The sequence below is a fragment of the Nerophis lumbriciformis genome, linkage group LG02 (genome assembly GCF_033978685.3).
Source record: "Nerophis lumbriciformis linkage group LG02, RoL_Nlum_v2.1, whole genome shotgun sequence".
Taxonomy (NCBI): Eukaryota; Metazoa; Chordata; class Actinopteri; order Syngnathiformes; family Syngnathidae; genus Nerophis; species Nerophis lumbriciformis.
This window is the reverse complement of record NC_084549.2, coordinates 17,738,000-17,759,373: the sequence shown is the minus strand read 5'-3', so window position 1 is coordinate 17,759,373 and position 21,374 is coordinate 17,738,000. Positions and strand designations below refer to the sequence as shown.

At 42.8% G+C, this 21,374-nt stretch overlaps 1 protein-coding gene across 1 annotated transcript in view; it reads right to left on the bottom strand.

Moving 5' to 3' along the window:
* Window positions 1–21,374, bottom strand: part of LOC133596529 (zinc finger matrin-type protein 4) — a 241,779-nt gene that overhangs the window by 133,800 nt on the left and 86,605 nt on the right. Inside the window, exon 3 of the mRNA XM_061949414.2 lies at window positions 10,790–10,882. Coding sequence (XP_061805398.1) covers window positions 10,790–10,882 — 93 coding nt within the window. The remainder of the gene's footprint in view (window positions 1–10,789; window positions 10,883–21,374) is intronic.

Here is a 21,374-nt window from a genome sequence, read left to right as displayed (position 1 = left end):
CCCCTAAATATTGTTTATTGCCTTAGTGTCTTTTATTGCCACCTCCCTCCTTTGGTTTTTGTATCCAGCCAGTTGACCCACTTCCTCGTCGGACATTTTTTTGTTTTTTTTTTGTTTTAGGATTGCTCGACCACTGTTATGTTTTTTGTGGTGTTGTCCATAAAAACTCCTGCATTGCCTTAATGCCTGTATGAAATGTTTCTTGAACAGAGTTCATAAATAGATGAGTTTGTATATTGAAACACATTTCTCCATATGAAATAATGTAAACAGCCTTAAAAAAAAGTCCACATTTTAGTAAATGTTTGCATATCATCAACAAAATATAAATCGCTAAAAAGTACTGTATATCAAACGCACATAACAAGGGCGTGATGGACCGACTTTCTATTTAATAACTGAGGCAAAACAACAACAACAACAAGCTAAACTGTCATTTGCAGCCGCCAGGCAGACACTAGACACTTAGTCATATTTAAAGCTTTTTTGGGTGACTTCCAGCAAGTAGAGGGACTAATTTTGAATTCCTGACCCAGGTGGAGATCCAAGGCAGGTCAGGCTTCTTAAAAGGGACACGCACCTAGACACTTAGTCAAATTTACAGCTTTTTTTGTGTGACTTCCAGCTAGTAGAGGGACTAATTTTGAATTCCTCACCCAGGTGGAGATCCAAGGCAGGTCGGGCTTCTTAAAGAGACACGCACCTAGACACTTAGTCAAATTTACAGCTTTTTTTCGTGATTTCCAGCAAATAGAGGGACTAATTTTGAATTCCTTACCCAGGTGGAGATCCAAGACAAGTTGGGCTTCTTAAAGAGATACGCACCGAGACACTTAGTCAAATTTACAGCTTTTTTTGTGTGACTTCCAGCAAATAGAGGGACTAATTTTGAATTCCTCACCCAGGTGGAGATCCAAGGCAGGTCGGGCTTCTTAAAGGGACACGCACCTGGACACTTGGGCAAATGTACAGCTTTTTTTTGTGACTTCCATCAAGTAGAGGGACTCATTTTGATTATGACCTCCGAGTGGAGATCCACGACAGATCGGCCTTCTTAAAGGGACACGCACCTGGACACTTATATACACGCACACACACACTGTCACTAGCCCTGTGGTGTCCTCACAGTCGGAAATCACAAAACTCCTTAACTTTAACAGCCAGGTCGCTACTCAATCCTACATTCTCTACCACTGAGAGTGGTTGAGTGTTGTCCATTTCTGATAAAACTGCTAGTAATGCTAACATTTATGCTAACTATCGAATGGGTTTATACGCGGTTATAGTGTATATATATATTTTCTCATTTTGTTTTGCACACTCTTGGAGTCAACATGTGCATGGTCATGTACATAGTGTCATGTACATAGTGTATATACACCCCTCCCCCCTTGTTTGTATATATTGTTTTTCAAATTATACTGTGTATATGTACATCATTTATCCATTTTTAACGTAATTTTTTATATACTTGTTACAGGTTATATATCTTTTATTATTGAATGTATCAAATGTGATGAATATTTAATGGTCCACAATGGAAACAAGCCTTTTGGCTTTTTGTGCCATCCATTTGCCTTTTTAAAGCATTATATGGATTAAATTATTTAGGATGTCAATAAACTTCTCAATCAATCAATCAATTGCTTCGTTGAAGCCACACCCACCTTTTGGGTTGTCCTACTTTTTTCCAAGTAGTTCTAGAAAGTTCTTATAGTCCTTGCATGAAGCTGGAGAGTGACTCTGCAATACTGACAGCCGGTTATGGATCTGTGCCTTTTTTTTATTGGTCTACAAATATTTCTTGACAGCTTCCTTTCTTTTGGAACTATAAAATTAGTCTTCTTGTCTTTGCCTCGCTGCTTTTTATTCACTTCAAATGAAGACACGTCAAATATGTTCCTTTGAAGACGATAGCTGCGGACTCAGCCTATTCCATACCTTGAACGTTTGCATTATTCACATGATTATGATAATATTGATATATTTATCAGGCATTGGCGCAGGTTTGTTTGCAAACCGAGATAACTGGTGCATAACAACCGGGTAACCTTTCTGTGGTGATGCCAGAGTTTATGGGTCAGTTTGATTTGTTTTTCAACCAGCTGTGTCCACTGTGTGTGTGTGTGTGTGTGTGTGTGTGTGTGTGTGTGTGTGTGTGTGTGTGTGTGTGTGTGTGTGTGTGTGTGTGATGTGGAATTTAAAGGCTTGGCATATAAACGAGGCAGACAGTATTATACTGTGAATTTATCCATTTACGCCATCATTTCGAACCATCTCCTTCCCATTGCTGCTGCTTACATATTGCGAGTCATTAACACACTCCTCTCTGCTACACGATGGCCAGTCTTCAGTGCACACACACACACACACACACACACACACACACACACACACACACACACACACACACACACACACACACACACACACACACACACACACACACACACACACACACACACACACACTCGTGTATTTGTTACCTTCTTGAGACCTCCGAAAAATGCCTACCTCTTTAGGACCACCCTTTCTAGATATATAAAGATTTGTATTTGTAAAACTAATAATATATACATATTATGCAAATATAAAAAAGGTACGCTTTTCGTTATTTTTTTTATTTTTTTAATGTTTTGTTTGTAATTGGTTTTTAATCGTCATTATTACAGTATGTCTCTATATATACATATTTATTTAATTTCTTTTAAATAAATTTTGGCCTAAGGGGGCGCATTTCAATTTCTTACACACACTTGTTATTACATATATTGGCCAGAGGGGGACCACTTCAAATTTGTACACACACTTGTTATTTCATATGTTGACCAGAGGGGGAGCATTTTTAAAACCGACACAGTCAATTTGAAAAATCCCTCCTTTTTGGGACCACCCTAATTTTGATAGATTTCACCAAATGAGACATTCTCAATTAGATGCAATGGTTTTCCATATTGGGACCATGATTTTGGTCCTAACTTGTTCAACGGTCCTCATATGGACGGTACTTTTCCTTCTTGATGTCTCAAGAAGGGTGGAAATACAAGAACACACACACACACACACACACACACACACACACACACACACACACACACACACACACACACACACACACACACACACACACACACACACATTTATAATTGTATTTCTTACCTTCTTGAGACCGCCGAAAAATGCCTACCTCTTTAGGACTACCCTTTCTAGATATATAAAGATGTGTATTTACAACATTAATAATATATATAAACTATGCAATTATAAAAAAGCGTGTTATGAAAACTTTGTTGGAATTTCACAAGAAAAGGGTCACAGTTTCACAAGAAAAACTTAGAATTTTGGCAGCGTTATAATAAAAGTCATAATTTTACTCAACGCAAGTCAAAATTTTACAAGAAAAACTGAACATTTGTCCAATAGTATGATAAAAGTTGGAATTTTCCTCAATAACACTCGCAATTTTACAAGAAAAGCTTCAAATGTTGGCATTTTTATGAAAAGAGTCGTAATTTTACGCGACAAAAGTCACAATTTTAGAAAAAAACTTGAAAATGTTGGCGATATTACATCCTTTCATCTATCCATTTTCTACCGCTTATTCCCTTCGGGGTCGTGGGGGGCGCTGGAGCCTATCTCAGCTACAATCGGGCGGAAGGCGGGGTACACCCTGGACAAGTCGCCACCTCATCGTAGGGCCAACACAGATAGACAGACAACATTCTCACTCACATTCACACACTAGAGCCAATTTAGTGTTGCCAATCAACTTATCCCCAGGTGCATGTTTTTGGAGGTGGGAGGAAGCCGGAGTACCCGGAGGGAACCCACGCAGTCACGGGGAGAACATACAAACTCCACACAGAAAGATCCCGAGCCTGGGATTGAACCCCAGACTACTCAGCATGTTGGTATTGTGAGGCAGACGACTAACCCCTCTTCCACCGTGCTGCCCTGTTGGCGATATTATATCCGCAAAATTTTACTTGGCAATATTATGACCAAAGTCATAATTTTACTCAAAAAATGGCACTATTTTACAAGAACATCAAAAACAAATTGGCAATATTGTGATAAAAGTCATAATTTTATGACAAATGTCACCATTTTGCATTAAAAAGTAATAATTGTTATTAAAAAGTAATCATTTTACGAGAAAATATTGCAATATCACAGAGACAGAAAGAACAAAAGAAATTTCATTGTGAGAAAAACACTGCTTTTAGTTATTTTTTAAATTATTTGTTTCTATTTTTTTTAATCTTCATTATTTACTTCAAGTTATTACAGTATGTCTCTATATACATATTTTTTTAAATTATTTTTATTAATTGTGGCCAAAGGGGGCACATTTCAATTTCTTACACACACTTGTTATTACATATGTTGGCCATAGGGGGAGCAATTTTAAAACCGACACATAGTCAATTTAAAAAATCCCTCCTTTTTGGGACCACCCTAATTTTGATAGATTTCACCACCAGGGGTGCAAATGAGACATTCTCTATTAGATGCAATGGTTTTCCGTATTGGGACCATGGTTTCGGTCCTAACTTGTTCACCGGTCCTCATATGGAAGATACTTTCCCTTGTTGATGTATCAAGAAGGGTAGAAATACAAAAACACACACACACAATTCTGACAAAGTCATAATTTTACTCCAAATATGTCACTATTTTACAAGAACAACAAAAAAAATGGCAATATTGTGAAAAAAGTCAGAATTTTATATGACAACTGTCATCGTTTTGCATTGAAAAGTAATAATTTTACATTAAAAAGTAATCATTTTAGGAGAAAATATTGCAATATTACAGAAACAGATATAATATGAGAAATTGTTACCAATTATAAGAAAAAAGTCGACACATTGTGAGGAAAAAGACTGCTTTTAGTTATTTAGAAAAAAATCTTTATTATTAACTTCAAGTTATTACAGTATGTCTATGTATACATATTTATTATTTTTTATTTTGTCATGCCAAAAGGGACGCACTTCAATTTCTTACACGCACTTGTTATTACATATGTTGGCCAGAGGGGGAGCACTTCAAATTTTCACACACACTTGTTATTTCATATGTTGACCATAGAGGGAGCACTTTTAAAACCGACACAAAGCCAATTTGAAAAATCCCTCCTTTTTGAGACCGCCCTAATTTTGATAGATTTCACCACCAGGGGTGCAAATGAGACATTCTCTATTGGATGCAATGGTTTTCAGTATTGGGACCATGATTTCGGTCCTAACTTGTTCACCGGTCCTCATATGGAAGGTACTTTTCCTTGTTGATGTCTCAAGAAGGGTAGAAATACAAGAACACACACACACGCACACGCGCGCGCACACACACACACACACACACACACACACACACACACACACACACACACACACACACACACACACACACATTCTTAAAACATTGCCCTCTCCAGCCATCGCCTGCAGTTGTCTGATACACAGCTACTTGGCAGCCTCTAAAGCTCACCACAAGCACCAGCGAGACCGCATTGTCCCTCCGGGGGAGAGTTATACGGCCCACCAAAACGACACAATCGCTCACAACTGATTAAACAACACACAAATTCCCATGAGCACTCGGTTGCCACATTTAGACCTGTGAATAGATGGGCCTGGTGGGTTAGCCTGAATAGAATCAGGTTCTTTGTATCCTAAATGCAGGACACTACCAAGGACATGATGGCCCATTTTCACCTGCGACGACCGCATGCATCAACCTGTCACATGAAAATCCCATATTGACCCAAATAAAAAAGACTGCAATTTCACCCTTGAAAAAAAAAAAGACTAGTCGTCCTTAGATCTGGGTCTTGAGATTTATACAGGCCAGTTCATAGGCGAAACAAATGTTTTCCTCCATGCATAGACCCGCTGAAGGGGTCACATATTGATTTTTTTTTCTACATTTAAAACACTTCCTTGTGGTCTTCCTAACATGTTACTGTGGTTTTTCGTTCAAAATGTTGCATGAATGTCGTTTTATTGACCATCTTCAAGCCACTTTCGGATTGTCTCTTCAGAATGCGCCGTTTAGTGGGCGGTCTTATTTATAAAACCCAAAACCAGTGAAGTTGGCACTTTGTGTAAATTGTAAATAAAACCAGAATACAACGATTAGCAAATCCTTTTCAACCTATATTCAATTGAATAGACTGCAAAGAAAAAATACTTAACATTTGAACTGGAAAACTTAATTTTTTGCAAATATTAGCCCATTTGGAATTTGATGCCTGCCACATGTTTCAAATAAGCTGGCACAAGTGGCGAAAAAGACTAGATCTAAAAAAAATACCCATGTAAAATGGGTGCAGCTTATAAAGCCACTTTCGGATTGTCTCTTCAGAATGCGCCGTTTTGTGGGCGGTGTTATTCACAAAACCAAACGTACTCACGCAATCCTCAGTCAGCCATTTAGCGTGTTATGGACTCACCCTTGTCATTGAGAAGACACAACAAAATGCCCCAAAGCCGAAGACGATCGACCAGTGAACAGGCTAATAGGGAACAGGTGGGTGCCATGATTGGGTATAAAAGCAGCTTCCATGATATGCTCAGTCATTCACAAACAAGGATGGGGCGAGGGTCACCACTTTGTGAACAAATGCGTGAGCAAATTGTCGAACAGTTTAAGAACAACGTTTCTCAACGAGCTATTGTAAGGAATTTAGGGATTTCACCATCTCCTTCTGTTTTTATTTACGAATTACACAACGCGCCAACTTCACTGGTTTTGGGTTTTGTACGTACCAAAGCCCTCCTCCAGGCCAAGCCTCCTTCGACTGCGTCTCCACCCCATCAGCCATGTTGTAGTTTTTAGCGGCATAACGAGTCTACTGACCGATGTAAATTTGAGATTTACTAAATAAAAAATAAAAAAATGGCAACAGCAGAGAATTGTAGCACAGTCTGCCCCACAACAAGAGATTACAAGAAAAATAATGTGATTTATTGACAACAACTTTGAACTACAGCTGAATTAAAAATGACGGACTCTCGCAAAGCTCTTCGGGTAAACTTCTGCCATATATGGAGAAATCGGCTGACAAAACTAAGGCAAAATACGCCACAATCGTCTCAAATTCTAAACAGCTCTCGTTTGGTGCAAGTTTGGAAGAAGACAAGATTGTTTTATAAATGTTACCGCCATGCTTCCATGGTTTGATTTCAAATTTTCAGGACGTATGGGGATCGCAATTACATAAAAACAGCTACTAAGGTAAGAAAAGTAGATTTTGCAAAAAAAAAAAGGACTCCTTTAAGATCATCAAAGCAAATCAGATGGGTACCGTTTACATATGATCCAATACCGGCGTCAAATTGTTTCTTTTGAAACCGTGCCAATGCTTAAACGGCGCCCAGGCTTTAGAGCGCACCTTTTTGGGCACGTTTTAATTTGTACATATATTGGTCTATAGGCAGCAGGTGTACAATTCAACAAAAGACAGCGCCTGTAAAGCGGCATAAAGTAACCTATTGAGCCATCAGCACGGTCTTCATCCTCCTCCTGCGGCCTTTGTTCAACATTCAAATCACAAAATAAAAATGAAGTATTGTTGGCGCTTTTTGGATGGTTATTTATCGGATTTTATGCGCGAAATAGTGGAGCTCTCATTGTCTCCGCTGTACACAGACTTTTATTTAATATTTAGAATTAGGGATGTCCGATAATACCGGACTGCCGATATTATCGGCCGATAAATGCTTTAAAATGTAATATCGAAAATTATCGGTTTCGGTTTCAAAATGCGGGCCAAATTTGGCTGTAATACCGCAATCACCGCTAATACTCATACTTGCCAACCCTCCCGATTTTCAGTGCCCCTCTCGAAAGTCTCCCGGGGCAACCATTCTCCCGAATTTCTCCCGATTTCCACCCGGACAACAATATTGGGGGCGTCCCTTAAAGGCACTGTCTTTAGCGTCCTCTACAACCTGTCGTCACGTCTGCTTTTCCTCCATACAAACAGCGTGCCGGCCCCTGTCACATGATATATGCGGCTTCTACACATACACAAGGGAATGCAACGCATACTCGGTCAACAGCCATACAGGTCACACTGAGGGTGGCCGTATAAACAACTTTAACACTGTTACAAAAATGTGCCACACTGTGAACCCACACCAAACAAGAATGACAAACACATTTCGGGAAAACATCCGCACCGCAACACAACATAAACACAACAGAACAAATACCCAGAACCCCTTGCAGCACTAACTCTTCCGGGACGCTACAATATACAGTCCCCCACCCCCAACCCCGCCCACCTCAACCTCCTCATGCTCTCTCAGGGAGAGCATGTCCCAAATTCCAAGCTGCTGTTTTGAGACATGTTAAAAAAAAATAATGCACTTTGTGACTTCAATAATAAATATGGCATTTTTTCCCATAACTTGAGTGGATTTATTTTGGAAAACCTTGTTACATTGTTTAATGCATCCAGCAGGGCATCACAACAAAATTAGGCATAATAATGTGTTAATTCCACGACTGTATATATCGGTATCGGTTGATATCGGAATCGGTAATTAAGAGTTGGACAATATCGGAATATCCGATATCGTCAAAAAAGCCATTATCGGACATCTCTATTTAGAATACATAAAAAAAATTAAAAAAAACATCTGTCGTCATGTCTTTCAATGATAGTGAACGAATTCCCCAAAAAGTGCTGTTCCCCTTTAAGTGGGGAAATCCTACATTCTCTACCACTGAGAATGGTTGATCATCCAATTCTATGAATTCGATGAATTTGATTAGTTTATTGACCACATGTTGTGATTCTCGTGAAAACCTTTCTTTCCCCTGGAATGAATCTGTCAGGGTTTGTTGTTTTTGTCCCGCCCCTTTAGCTTTGGCCTCTGTAACTTCATTGTTTTGCATCTGCATGGCGGGCTATCAAGTAATTCATTGAGTGGCTTGTATTGAAAGATCCTACATGTATCCCAATGTTAGAATAATTATGTATATATTATCACACAACTCTTATGCTTAAGGGCCATTGCTATAGTTATTATCAATTGTGCTGAAGTGGTATTTTTCTTTGTCTGTGCAAAGCTGGCAATCCAAAAGATTGCAAGCCAGTCTCGTATCAGTGTCAGGAACGGCCTGCTGACTGCCAAGGCCGAACACCGCCGTGATGCAGACAGAGCAGAGACAAGGCAATATCACCAATGTCTACAAATTTGCATTTCTTGTATAATCATAGCTTGTGTCTAACTGGAGCTGTCGAGATCACCCCCTTCCCTCAGCGACAGCTTCAGTGATGTAACCAGGGACCTCCCAAATAAATAGAGGAAGCACGTGGGATAGACTTTAGAGCGAAGTTTGGATCTGTAACTAGAGTACAGCCTAAAAAACGTGTCTCCTCAATTGAGCCAAATTTAACTCTGTCTCTGCATGATTCCTTGCTTCTCGCCTGTTTAATAGATGTCATCAGTGTTTGAACCTGACACCCACCCCTCGAAACACAGATATTGCAAAGTTTGCGTGTTGCCGTGCGACTTGTTGGCTGATCAAGTTTGTAATATTGTCGACATTTTTGCTTTGGTTGCGCTAGCCACTTTGGTCTTCCGTTTGCCGCGAATAAGTCATTTCCGTGTAGCAACATTAGCATGCTAGCAAACTTCTCGGCTTGTGTGCGCTCTATTTAGGTCGTAGATTCAAGGTTCTTTGAAAACATAAATATTTGTATGGTATCGGAGATGTACTGTATGTACAAGTACTTGCCGATACCAATACCTCCAAAAAGTGCCGTATCTTTGCTTAATCCAATACCAGTATCGACATTAGGGTTGTACGGTATACCAGTATTAGTATAGTACCGCGATACTAATGAATAATTTTCGGTACTATACCATCTCTGAAAAGTACCAGTATGTTTTTTTTAATTTATTTATATAATGTTTATAAACTCAGGAAATATGTCCCTGGACACATGAGGACTTTGAATATGACCAATGTAACGACTTGGTATCGGATTGATACCCAAATTTGTGGTATCATCCAAAACTAAAGTAAAGTATCAGACAACAGAAGAATAAGTGATTATTACATTTTAACAGAAGTGTAGATAGAACATGTTAAAAGAGAAAGTAAGCAGATATTAACAGTAAATGAACAAGTACATTAATAATTCATTTTCTACCACTTGTCCTTAATAATGTTGACAAAATAATAGAATGATAAATGACACAATATATTACTGCATATGTCAGCAGACTAATTAGGAGTCTTAGTTTGTTTACTTACTAATAAAAGACAAGTTGTTTTGTATGTTCACTATTTTATTTAAGGACAAACTTGCAATAAGAAACTTCAACGTACCGTAAGATTTTTTAGTTAAAATAAAGCCAATAATGCTATTTTTGTGGTCCTGTTTATTTAGAAAAATACCTAAAAGTACCGGTACCAAAATATTGGTATCGGGACAACACTAATCGACATCAGAACATCCCTACTTCGGATGTTCTCAGAGTTCACCCAGACCCACAAAAAAAGCTGTCCCAGGCTATGCCTGTATTTTTTGTTTTGGACCTGCAGAAACAGCATTTTGAAATAACGTCTAAAAAAACGTCAGGTCTGTCCCCGCCCACTGGACGTTTCAAGGTGTAAAATATGATCCGTCTTGAACACAGAATATTTTCTTTCGAAAATAAACCGGATCATTTTTTTTCTGTTCATGCATGACGTCCTGTCCTGCACAAGCTTCTTGACATTTAATTGACACCTTCGCTGTTGAAGTGACAGAGTGACAACATACCGGATTATCTGGCCTTAGTCGCTTTGAAGGCGGTCCCCCGTCTTCCGGGTGAAGCATGTAAAACAGACGCACCTTGTTGGCGTGTTTCTTACTCTGGAAGAGACACAAAAAACAGACAAAAAGGAAGCGGATGTCAGTCCATTTGTGTCTCACATTGCCTCGGGCCAGGCTTTGCTTCCTGGTAGACCTCAGTGCATTGTGTGTGAGTGCGTGTGAGTGCCTGCACATGTTGGTGTTGTTGTTGTTGTGTGCCAATGTTTGGTTCTTGTGCGTCAGCAAAAAGCAAACCCTAAAGTGGCATTTTTTGGAGCGCCTATATCGCTGTGCATAGATATTTTAGCATGTCATCATGTGAAATAATTAGGACACCCCTTGTGTGCTAATGATGCTTACCGTAGCATACAAACAGCTTGACAATGATTAGGATGCCACGGTACTATGCTCTCTCGCCGTTGTCTTTTGCCTTGTTTCTTCAGCCCGGTACCAAGTCAAACTCCTTGTGAGTTACATACTTGGCCAATAAAGATGATTCTGATTCTGATTAGGCCAATTGTGAATGACTTTTGGGCAGTTGGTATGATAACCCGGCAGGCACAAGACATTGAAACAACGTTGGGAACTTGTCGAATGAGGTCCTGACGTGGAGCAACTCAAACGTAACGTTGAAACAACATACTTTTTGACGACGTTTAATCAGTGTCGGGTTCTGACAATGATACGACCATTGAATTTGTCACTTCTCAACCAGCAACGTTGCTCTACGTTAGACATTTAATGCTGTCTCTATTTACAAATACAACTATTTTGTGACATTGTTTCGAAGTCAATTTTAAAGGACATTTTTATTCTATGAATAAAATGGTAAATCTTGGCAAGGGTCTCCTCAGCCTTCCCGGTAAGGTCTATTCAGGTGTACTGGAGAGGAGGCTACGCCGGATAGTCGAACCTCGGATTCAGGAGGAACAGTGTGGTTTTCGTCCTGGTCGTGGAACTGTGGACCAGCTCTATACTATCGGCAGGGTCCTTGAGGGTGCATGTGAGTTTGCCCAACCAGTCTACATGTGCTTTGTGGACTTGGAGAAGGCATTCGACCGTGTCCCTCGGGAAGTCCTGTGGGGAGTGCTCAGAGAGTATGGGGTATCGGACTGTCTGATTGTGGCGGTCCGCTCCCTGTACGATCAGTGTCAGAGCTTGGTCCGCATTGCTGGCAGTAAGTCGGACACATTTCCAGTGAGGGTTGGACTCCGCCAAGGCTGCCCTTTGTCACCGATTCTGTTCATAACTTTTATGGACATAATTTCTAGGTGCAGTCAAGGCGTTGAGGGGATCCGGTTTGGTGGCTGCAGGATTAGGTCTCTGCTTTTTGCTGATGATGTGGTCCTGATGGTGTCAAGACTTGGTCCTGGGTGTGTGAAACAGGTGCGTGACGTGACAGGTGAAAACTAATGGTTGCTATGGTGACCAGACAAGGGAGTGAAAAGACAGAAACTAAACAAAACATGACTTAAAACAAAACATGGTCTTGGTCTTGGCATGGAGAGTCTTGGTCTTGGCATGGCGAGTCTTGGTCTTGGCATGGCGTGTCTTGGTCTTGGCATGGCGTGTCTTGGTCTTGGCATGGCGTGTCTTGGTCTTGGCATGGCGTGTCTTGGTCTTGGCATGGCGTGTCTTGGTCTTGGCATGGCGTGTCTTGGTCTTGGCATGGCGTGTCTTGGTCTTGGCATGGCGTGTCTTGGTCTTGGCATGGCGTGTCTTGGTCTTGGCATGGCGTGTCTTGGTCTTGGTCTTGGTCTTGGCTTAGCGGGTCTTGGTCTTGGTCTTGGACTTGGTTTGGCGGGTCTTGGTCTTGGTTTGGCGTGTCTTGGTCTTGGCTTGGCGTGTCTTGGTCTTGGCTTGGCGTGTCTTGGTGTGTCTTGGTCTTGGCATGGCGTGTCTTGGTCTTGGTCTTGGCATGGCGGGTCTTGGCATGGCGGGTCTTGGTCTTGGTCTTGGCATGGCGGGTCTTGGTCTTGGCGTGGAGGGTCTTGGTCTTGGACTTGTTGAGCTGGTACCGGAGTTTGGCGTCGTTGAGCTGGTACCGGAGTTTGGCGTCGTGGAGCTGGTACCGGAGCTTGGCGTCGTGGAGCTGGTACCGGAGCTTGGCGTCGTGGAGCTGGTACCGGAGCTTGGCGTCGTGGAGCTGGTACCGGAGCTTGGCGTCGTGGAGCTGGTACCGGAGCTTGGCGTCGTTGAGCTGGTACCGGAGCTTGGCGTCGTGGAGCTGGTACCGGAGCTTGGCGTCGTGGAGCTGGTACCGGAGCTTGGCGTCGTGGAGCTGGTACCGGAGCTTGGCGAGGAACTTGGCGTGGTGGAGCTGGTGCTAGCCTTGGTGCGGCGACAGGTGCTAGCCTTGGTGCAGGTGGAGGTGGCCTAGCTGGGGGTTGCGGCTTGGCAGGTCGGAAGACTGGTGAGGGAGGTCGTGCTGGAGGCTGTGGCTTGACAGGTCGGAAGACTGGTGGTGGCGGCCGTGAGGGAGGCTGTGGCTTGACATGGTGATGCTGAGCCACCCCACCTGAACAATTCCCAGCCCTAGCCCCCCCCGTCAAGGGGCGGATACCAGACGCGCTCCCTGCGGTCTGGAACTCTCTGTAGGGGTGGGCGGAGGAGGGCAGAAACTTCCCCATTAAATTGTCCAAATTGTCTTTCTTGTGCCTGGGATTGAGTGGGTGAAAAAAAATTGTTTTGTGTCTTGGGTGTGGCTTGAGTCCTGGGGAGCGGGGAATCAAAAGAAAAAGAATTCAGAAAAAAAAAATCCTGGTCTTTGACGTCATCCGGGCGAAGCCGGGCTGGCTGCTGCTTGCTTCCGCCCGGAGGGGGAGGGGCATGTGGGAGCGGCGTGTCCTGCTGGCTCGCGGAAGTTCTACCCGACGTCCTTCGTCGGGAGCGGCGCTTCCGCGGCTGAGGTGACGCTGTGTCGTCCTTGGACCAAATGAAGTCTCTATACTCCATGGAGGAGTAGCGCCGCGTTTCCTCCTCCATCGCGCACAGGACCGCCCAAGAAGCCTCGTCGAAAATGTCCAACTCAGGTGCGGAAAAGCGGGTCTGCTGACGACCTACAGTCAAGACTTGGTCCTGGGTGTGTGCTTTTCCGGGATGCAACGGAGAGTTGGCACGGGCGAGACGGGAATTAAGGTACATTTTTTATTGAAACACTAGAACTAACTATAAATACAAAAAAAAAGGATCAAACAAAAGCGCGCACAGTGGCGGAGAATAAACTATGAAAAAACAAAAGGACTATAAACATGGAACCAAAACTTACTGTGACAAGGGACATGAAGCAGGATCATAGAGGAATGGACAGAGCATAAATGTGGTGCGAGGTCGTCAGGCCGAACAACAGAAAATGAATTAACTTAAATACTATGGACATGATTAACGAAAACAGGTGCGTGACTCAAGACGTGAAACAGGTGCGTGACGTGACAGGTGAAAACTAATGGTTGCTATGGTGACCAGACAAGGGAGTGAAAAGACAGAAACTAAACAAAACATGATAATACAGACATGACAGATGGCTTCATCTGGCCAGAATCTTCAGCTCTCGCTGGATCGATTCGCAGCAGAGTGTGAAGCGACTGGGATGAGAATCGGCACCTCCAAGTCCGAGTCCGTGGTTCTCGCCCGGGAAAGGGTGGAGTGCCATCTCCGAGTTGGGGAGGAGACCCTGCCCCAAGTGGAGGAGTTCAAGTACCTCGAAGTCTTGTTCACGATTGAGGGAAGAGTGGATCATGAGATCGACAGGCGGATCGGTGCGGCGTCTTCAGTAATGCGGACGCCGTATCGATCCGTTGTGGTGAAGAAGGAGCTGAGCCGGAAAGCAAAGCTCTCAATTTACCGGTCGATCTACGTTCCCATCCTCACCTATGGTCATGAGCTTTGGGTTATGACCGAAAGGACAAGATCACGGGTACAAGCGGCCGAAATGAGTTTCCTCCGCCGGGTGGCGGGGCTCTCCCTTAGAGATAGGGTGAGAAGCTCTGTCAGCCGGGAGGAGCTCAAAGTAAAGCCGCTGCTCCTTCACATTGAGAGGAGCCAGATGAGGTGGTTCGGGCATCTGGTCAGGTTGCCACCTGAACGCCTCCCTAGGGAGGTGTTTAGGGCACGTCCGACCGGTAGGAGGCCACGGGGAAGACCCAGGACACGTTGGGAAGACTATGTCTCCCGGCTGGCCTAGGAACGTCTCGGGATCCCCCGGGAGGAGCTGGACGAATTGGCTGGGGAAAGGAAAGTCTTGGCTTCCCTGCTTAGGCTGCTGCCCCCGCGACCCGACCTTGGATAAGCGGAAGAAGATGGATGAATGTTTCAAAGTCAATTTTAAAGGACATGTATGTATAAGCAACGTTGTTTTAATGTCTTGTGCCTTTTTATTTTTATTTATTTAATGTGAGTGTTAATGTTGTCTGTCTATCTGTGTTGGCTCTGCGATGAGGTTGCGACTTGTCCAGGGTGTACCCCGCCTTCCGCCCGAATGCAGCTGAGATAGGCTCCAGCACCCCCCGCGACCCCAAAAGGGACAAGCGGTAGAAAATGGATGGATGGATTTATTTTTTTAAAACATTTCTATGAATAAAATGGTAAATCTTGGCAAGTAACAATGTAGAAACACAGTGCACGACACCGTATTTTCAAACCATATTTTCAACTACATTAGTGTTGTTTGTTTTAATGCGCTTCACAGCAAGAAGGTTGAAATCTGTGTCGAGTAAATTTGCACTGTGTGTGCTTCCTCTCAGAGGTTAATTACATTGTTGAGGTTAATTGGAGATTCTAATGTGGCCCGTAAGTGTGAACTGTTGCATGCCAACCCTGTGATTTCTTATCAATGGGTGTTCAGTCACATTTCAGCATTCAACCACTACGAATATGCGTGGAACATAATTATGGCCTACCTTCCTCATCTTTCATTTGCATTCCGGAATATTCTAAGCAGGAATGCACCAGAGGCTTTATGTGAAATGACACTGAGCTGTCCTTGAAACTGTAAAATGTCACTTTAATGCAGGACAATGAAAATTGTGTGGGGGGTGGTGGGGAGCGCTACGGGCGAAAATAAAATGATTGCATGTGTTTTGTGTGCAAGGTTGACACGACTATCTCCTTCTAAGTGGAGCGTTCCATTGGATTGACCGGACCTCCGCCACATAAAACATGCAGAGAGCGCCTGTCTTGGCATAGAAGTGGAGATTGAATTAAAACAGTTCCAGAAAAACCTTATAGAGACAATGATTTAGTATTTTTAGATAGCTCTTAAAACGCGGTAGAACAGGATATAAAGCAACGGAATGGACGCCTCTGACAAGACATTGTTCCTGCTGCTCCATTGCATTGATTGAATCCTCTGCAGCCACCCTCAGGATGGTGCGGCCACTACCTTCACTTGTCAGACTACTTTAATGCCTTTTGCTCAAACTTGTCTGAGTGTTTCTACGCCAGAGGCTTGATCTACTAAAGTTTTTTTTTTTTTTTTTACTCAGCACGTGCACTAAAGAAGTTGGTTTGTTAAACGAGCAAAATAGCAAGTTCGGTCCATTTAGCCTGTTTTCCTGCAGAATATATGCAGATTATCAGAACATGAGAAATACTGCAGGAGGAACGCCTGCAATGTGATTGGTCAAACTTGTTTGTTTTGTTTTTTTTGGGGGGAGGTTAGCACGTTAGCACTCGCAAATGGTTTTGACGAGACAGAGTCAATCTGTGCAAAAACCGAGGATGGAAAGTATTTAGACAGTCAGAAAAAAAGCAGTATAGACTAGGGTTGTACGGTATACCGGTATTAGTATAGTACCGCGATACTGATGAATCATATTCAGTACTATACCGCCTCTGAAAAGTACCGGTCCGCCACCAATCACAGCTCCCCCGTCATCGTCACGTCGTATCATTGCTGGTTTACGAGCAGACGAGCAAATCTATCTATCTATCTATCTGAATAGGTACAGTATATATATATATATATATATATATATATATATTTACATGTATACGTTAGATCAGCAAAAACACAGAGGCTATTTCATCCCTACAAGCCTGTTTTGCAGGTTTCCCTGCGAAACAGGCTTGTCGGGATGAAATAGCCTCTACGTTTTTTCCTGACCTAACGTATATTCCTCTCTACCCCGGTGTTGAGCACTGTATAACGGATAAACCACAGAAACCTTGACTATATTGACATTATATATATATATATATATATATATATATATATATATATCCATCCATCCATCCATTTTCTACCGCTTATTCCCTTTTGGGGTCGCGGTCAGAAAAATGTATGTATATATATATATATACATACATATATATATATATATATATATATATATCCATCCATCCATCCATTTTCTACCGCTTATTCCCTTTGGGGTCGCGGGGGGCGCTGGAGCCTATCTCAGCTACAATCGGGCGGAAGGCGGGGTACACCCTGGACAAGTCGCCACCTCATCGCAGGGCCAACACAGATAGACAGACAACATTCACACTCACATCCACACACTAGGGCCAATTTAGTGTTGCCAATCAACTTATCTCCAGGTGCATGTCTTTGGAGGTGGGAGGAAGCCGGAGTACCCGGAGGGAACCCACGCAGTCACGGGGAGGACATGCAAACTCCACACAGAAAGATCCCGAGCCCGGGATTGAACCCAAGACTACTCAGGACCTTCGTATTGTGAGGCAGATGCACTAACCCCTCTGCCACCGTGAAGCCCTATATATATATATTCAGAAAAAAATGTATGTATATATATATATATAGATATATAGATATAATATATATATATATTTTTTGGATGATGGAAATTCATTAAAATGTTTTGTAAAAGTCATGGAAATTCATGAATGAAAAGAACCCTGGTTGATAGGACGAATGCATTTGGCTCTTATGCCCTCTGGACCCGGGCTTCACGGTGGCAGAGGGGTTAGTGCATCTGCCTCACAATACGAAGGTCCTGAGTAGTCTTGGGTTCAATCCCGGGCTCGGGATCTTTCTGTGTGGAGTTTGCATGTTCTCCCCGTGACTGCGTGGGTTCCCTCCGGGTACTCCGGCTTCCTCCCACCTCCAAAGACATGCACCTGGGGATAGGTTGATTGGCAACACTAAATTGGCCCTAGTGTGTGAGTGTGAATGTTGTCTGTCTATCTGTGTTGGCCCTGCGATGAGGTGGCGACTTGTCCAGGGTGTACCCCGCCTTCCGCCCGATTGTAGCTGAGATAGGCTCCAGCGCCCCCCGCGACCCCAAAAGGGAATAAGCGGTAGAAAATGGATGGATGGATGCCCTCTGGACCCAATAAATTAAAAAAAAAACCCTGTCCTCTTGATTCCTGTGCTCAAACCTTAGCACCTGGGCATAATCTTGTTTTCATGTGCTTTACATTGGAACAAAAAACATTGTGGAGCGCAACTTTAGCACGCTAAAGAGTGGCTTTTGTTGCCTGGATAGCACTCGAGGAACACTTTTATACTGCCCAGTAAATGTGTCGGAGATGAGAGTTATGTGGTTCCACAACACAGCAAACAACCACGGATGGCGGTCTTCGTGCACGCAGAAACCTCTTCTTAATAGGCCGGTGTGCATCACTCTTGCATCAATTATCAATTAGCAGAATACCCTGCAACATGGTCACTAATAGTCTGTGCAATTTTTTATTTAGCATCTTAGTAGATCAGGCCCTCCTGTATGTGTTTAAACAGTCCTGTAGTTGATGGTTAATGGGACGGCGGCTAAAAGCGAGGACTTGTGTCGCCATGGTTACGCTGCAGTGACCCTCAGAGCTCAGAGCCCAATATTAATGGACCGTGCTTGTCTCGCTTCCTTCGCTGTTGGTCAAAATCAAGACAGACAAGATGCGGAGGACAGTGTGCAAAAAAATCTTCTAGACTACCACTGAAGGAAGTCAAGGACATATCTGTTATTCCATCTAATGGCACCAACAACATCAACCGCAATAACAGCAAGGGCACTTTGGCTATATTACAATTGACTTACTGTAAAAAGATCAATTGCGATGTTTCTTTTGGTGCATTTACCTTGAGCCCTGTTTTTACCAGCCAATCGAGTTTAGCTGTAATCTCTTGCATTTCCATTGTCCTAAAACATAGAAATTGGAACTACTAAATATTGCGGCTTCACCACGTCACAGTTTTTTTTGGGGATATTTTAAAGGCCTACTGAAACCCACTACTACCGACCACGCAGTCTGATAGTTTATATATCAATGATGAAATCTTAACATTGCAACACATGCCAATACGGCCGGGTTAGCTTACTAAAGTGCAATTTAAAATGTTGCGCGAAATATCCCGCTGAAAACGTCTCGGTATGATGACGCCTGCGCGTGACGTCACGGATTGTAGAGGACATTTTGGGACAGCATGGTGGCCAGCTATTAAGTCGTCTGTTTTCATCGCAAAATTCCACAGTATTCTGGACATCTGTGTTGGTGAATCTTTTGCAATTTGTTCAATGAACAATGGAGACAGCAAAGAAGAAAGCTGTAGGTGGGAAGCGGTGTATTGCGGCAGGTGTTGTGCCGGATAACGCACCCCCGCCGTATAATGCACCCCCTGGCTGTTGTGCCGGATAACACAGCCGGCGTTTCATTGTTTACATTCCCGAAAGATGACAGTCAAGCTTTACCATTGGCCTGTGGAGAACTGGGACAACAGAGACTCTTACCAGGAGGACTTTGAGTTGGATACGCAGACGCGGTACCGTGAGTACGCATGCAGCTGCGGCTTCCAAACATTTGATTGCTTGCCCGTACGTGCGTGCCGCTATGTGCATGTCACGTACGTAACTTTGGGGACTTTGGGGAAATATATGTGCTGTATAAACTTTGGGGAGGTGAACGGTACTTTGGGCTGTGGGATTGAGTGTGTTGTGCAGGTGATTGAGTTGTATTGGCGGGTTTTATGGACGGGAGGGGGGAGGTGTTTGTTCTGCGGGATTAATTTGTGGCATATTAAATATAAGCCTGGTTGTGTTGTGGCTAATAGAGTATATATATGTCTTGTGTTTATTTACTGTTTTAGTCATTCCCAGCTGAATATCAGGTCCCACCCGCCTCTCACAGCATCTTCCCTATCTGAATTGCTCCCACTGCCCTCTTGTCCTTCACTCTCACTTTCCTCATCCACGAATCTTTCATCGTGCTCTATAAATAAAGTTGATTTGATTTGATTTGATCGTCGCTCAATTTAATGGGGAAATCGTCGCTTTCTCGGTCCGAATCGCTCTCGCTGCTGGTGGCCATGATTGTTTACAAATACAGATGTGAGGAGCTCCACAACCTGTGACGTCACGCTACTCGTCTGCTACTTCCGGTACAGGCAAGGCTTTTTTATCAGCGACCAAAAGTTGCGAACTTTATCGTCGATGTTCTCTACTAAATCCTTTCAGCAAAAATATGGCAATGAAATGATCAAGTATGACACATAGAATGGACCCGCTATCCCCGTTTAAATAAGAAAATCGCATTTCAGTAGGCCTTTAAAAAAACAAGCATTTTGTAAATTTTTTGGGGGCCTAAACCGAGCATTTTCAAGCACAAATATAGCTAAATAAACTAACAATATCAATACTACGAGAGAAGACCATCTAGAGCACAGTGCGGCTTTGGAGAAAACCTGTAATTCGCCCTACGGGATTCATTAGTGCTGATTGTACCCTGGGGGACGGCAATGGACTCCAACTGTATCCTTCATTCTGACTGTTCTGGTACAAAAGGGAGTACACCCTTCACATTCCAGTAAGTGCTTTTAAGACCGTATACCGTATCTTCCCATGGAACTCTACCATCGAAAGAAAACATAGTCAGCTTTTATAGCTTTATGTATTTAATATGCACTGGACACGACTCAACGCACAGCCAATATTGTCTAAATAGCTGGCAACACAAGTGAGTAGCAAAATAATTGGGTTTGGTCTACAGTAGTGTTGTCCCGATACCAATATGTTGGTACTGGTACCAGTACTAAAATGTATTTCGATACTTTTCGGTACTTTTCGATACTTTTCTAAATAAAGGTCAAGCATGGTGGTGGTAGTATTATGCTCTGGGCCTGTTTTGCTGCCAATGGAACTGGTGCCTTACAGAGAGTAAATGGGACAATGAAAATGGAGGATTACCTCCAAATTCTTTAGGCATACTTGCCAACCTTGAGACCTCCGATTTCGGGAGGTGGGGGGGGGGGGGGGGGTGCGTGGTTAAGAGGGGAGGAGTATATTTACAGCTAGAATTCACCAAGTCAAGTATTTCATTTATATATATATAAGAAATATTTGACTTTCAGTGAATTCTAGCTATATATATATATACATATACATATACATATATATATCTATATATATATATATATATATATATATATATATATAAATATAAATAAGAGAAATACTTGAATTTCAGTGTTCATTTATTTACACATATACACACACACTCATCTACACATTGTTGAGTTAAGGGTTGAATTGTCCATCCTTGTTCTATTCTCTGTCACTATTTTTTAACCATGCTGAACACCCTCTCTGATGATGCATTCTGC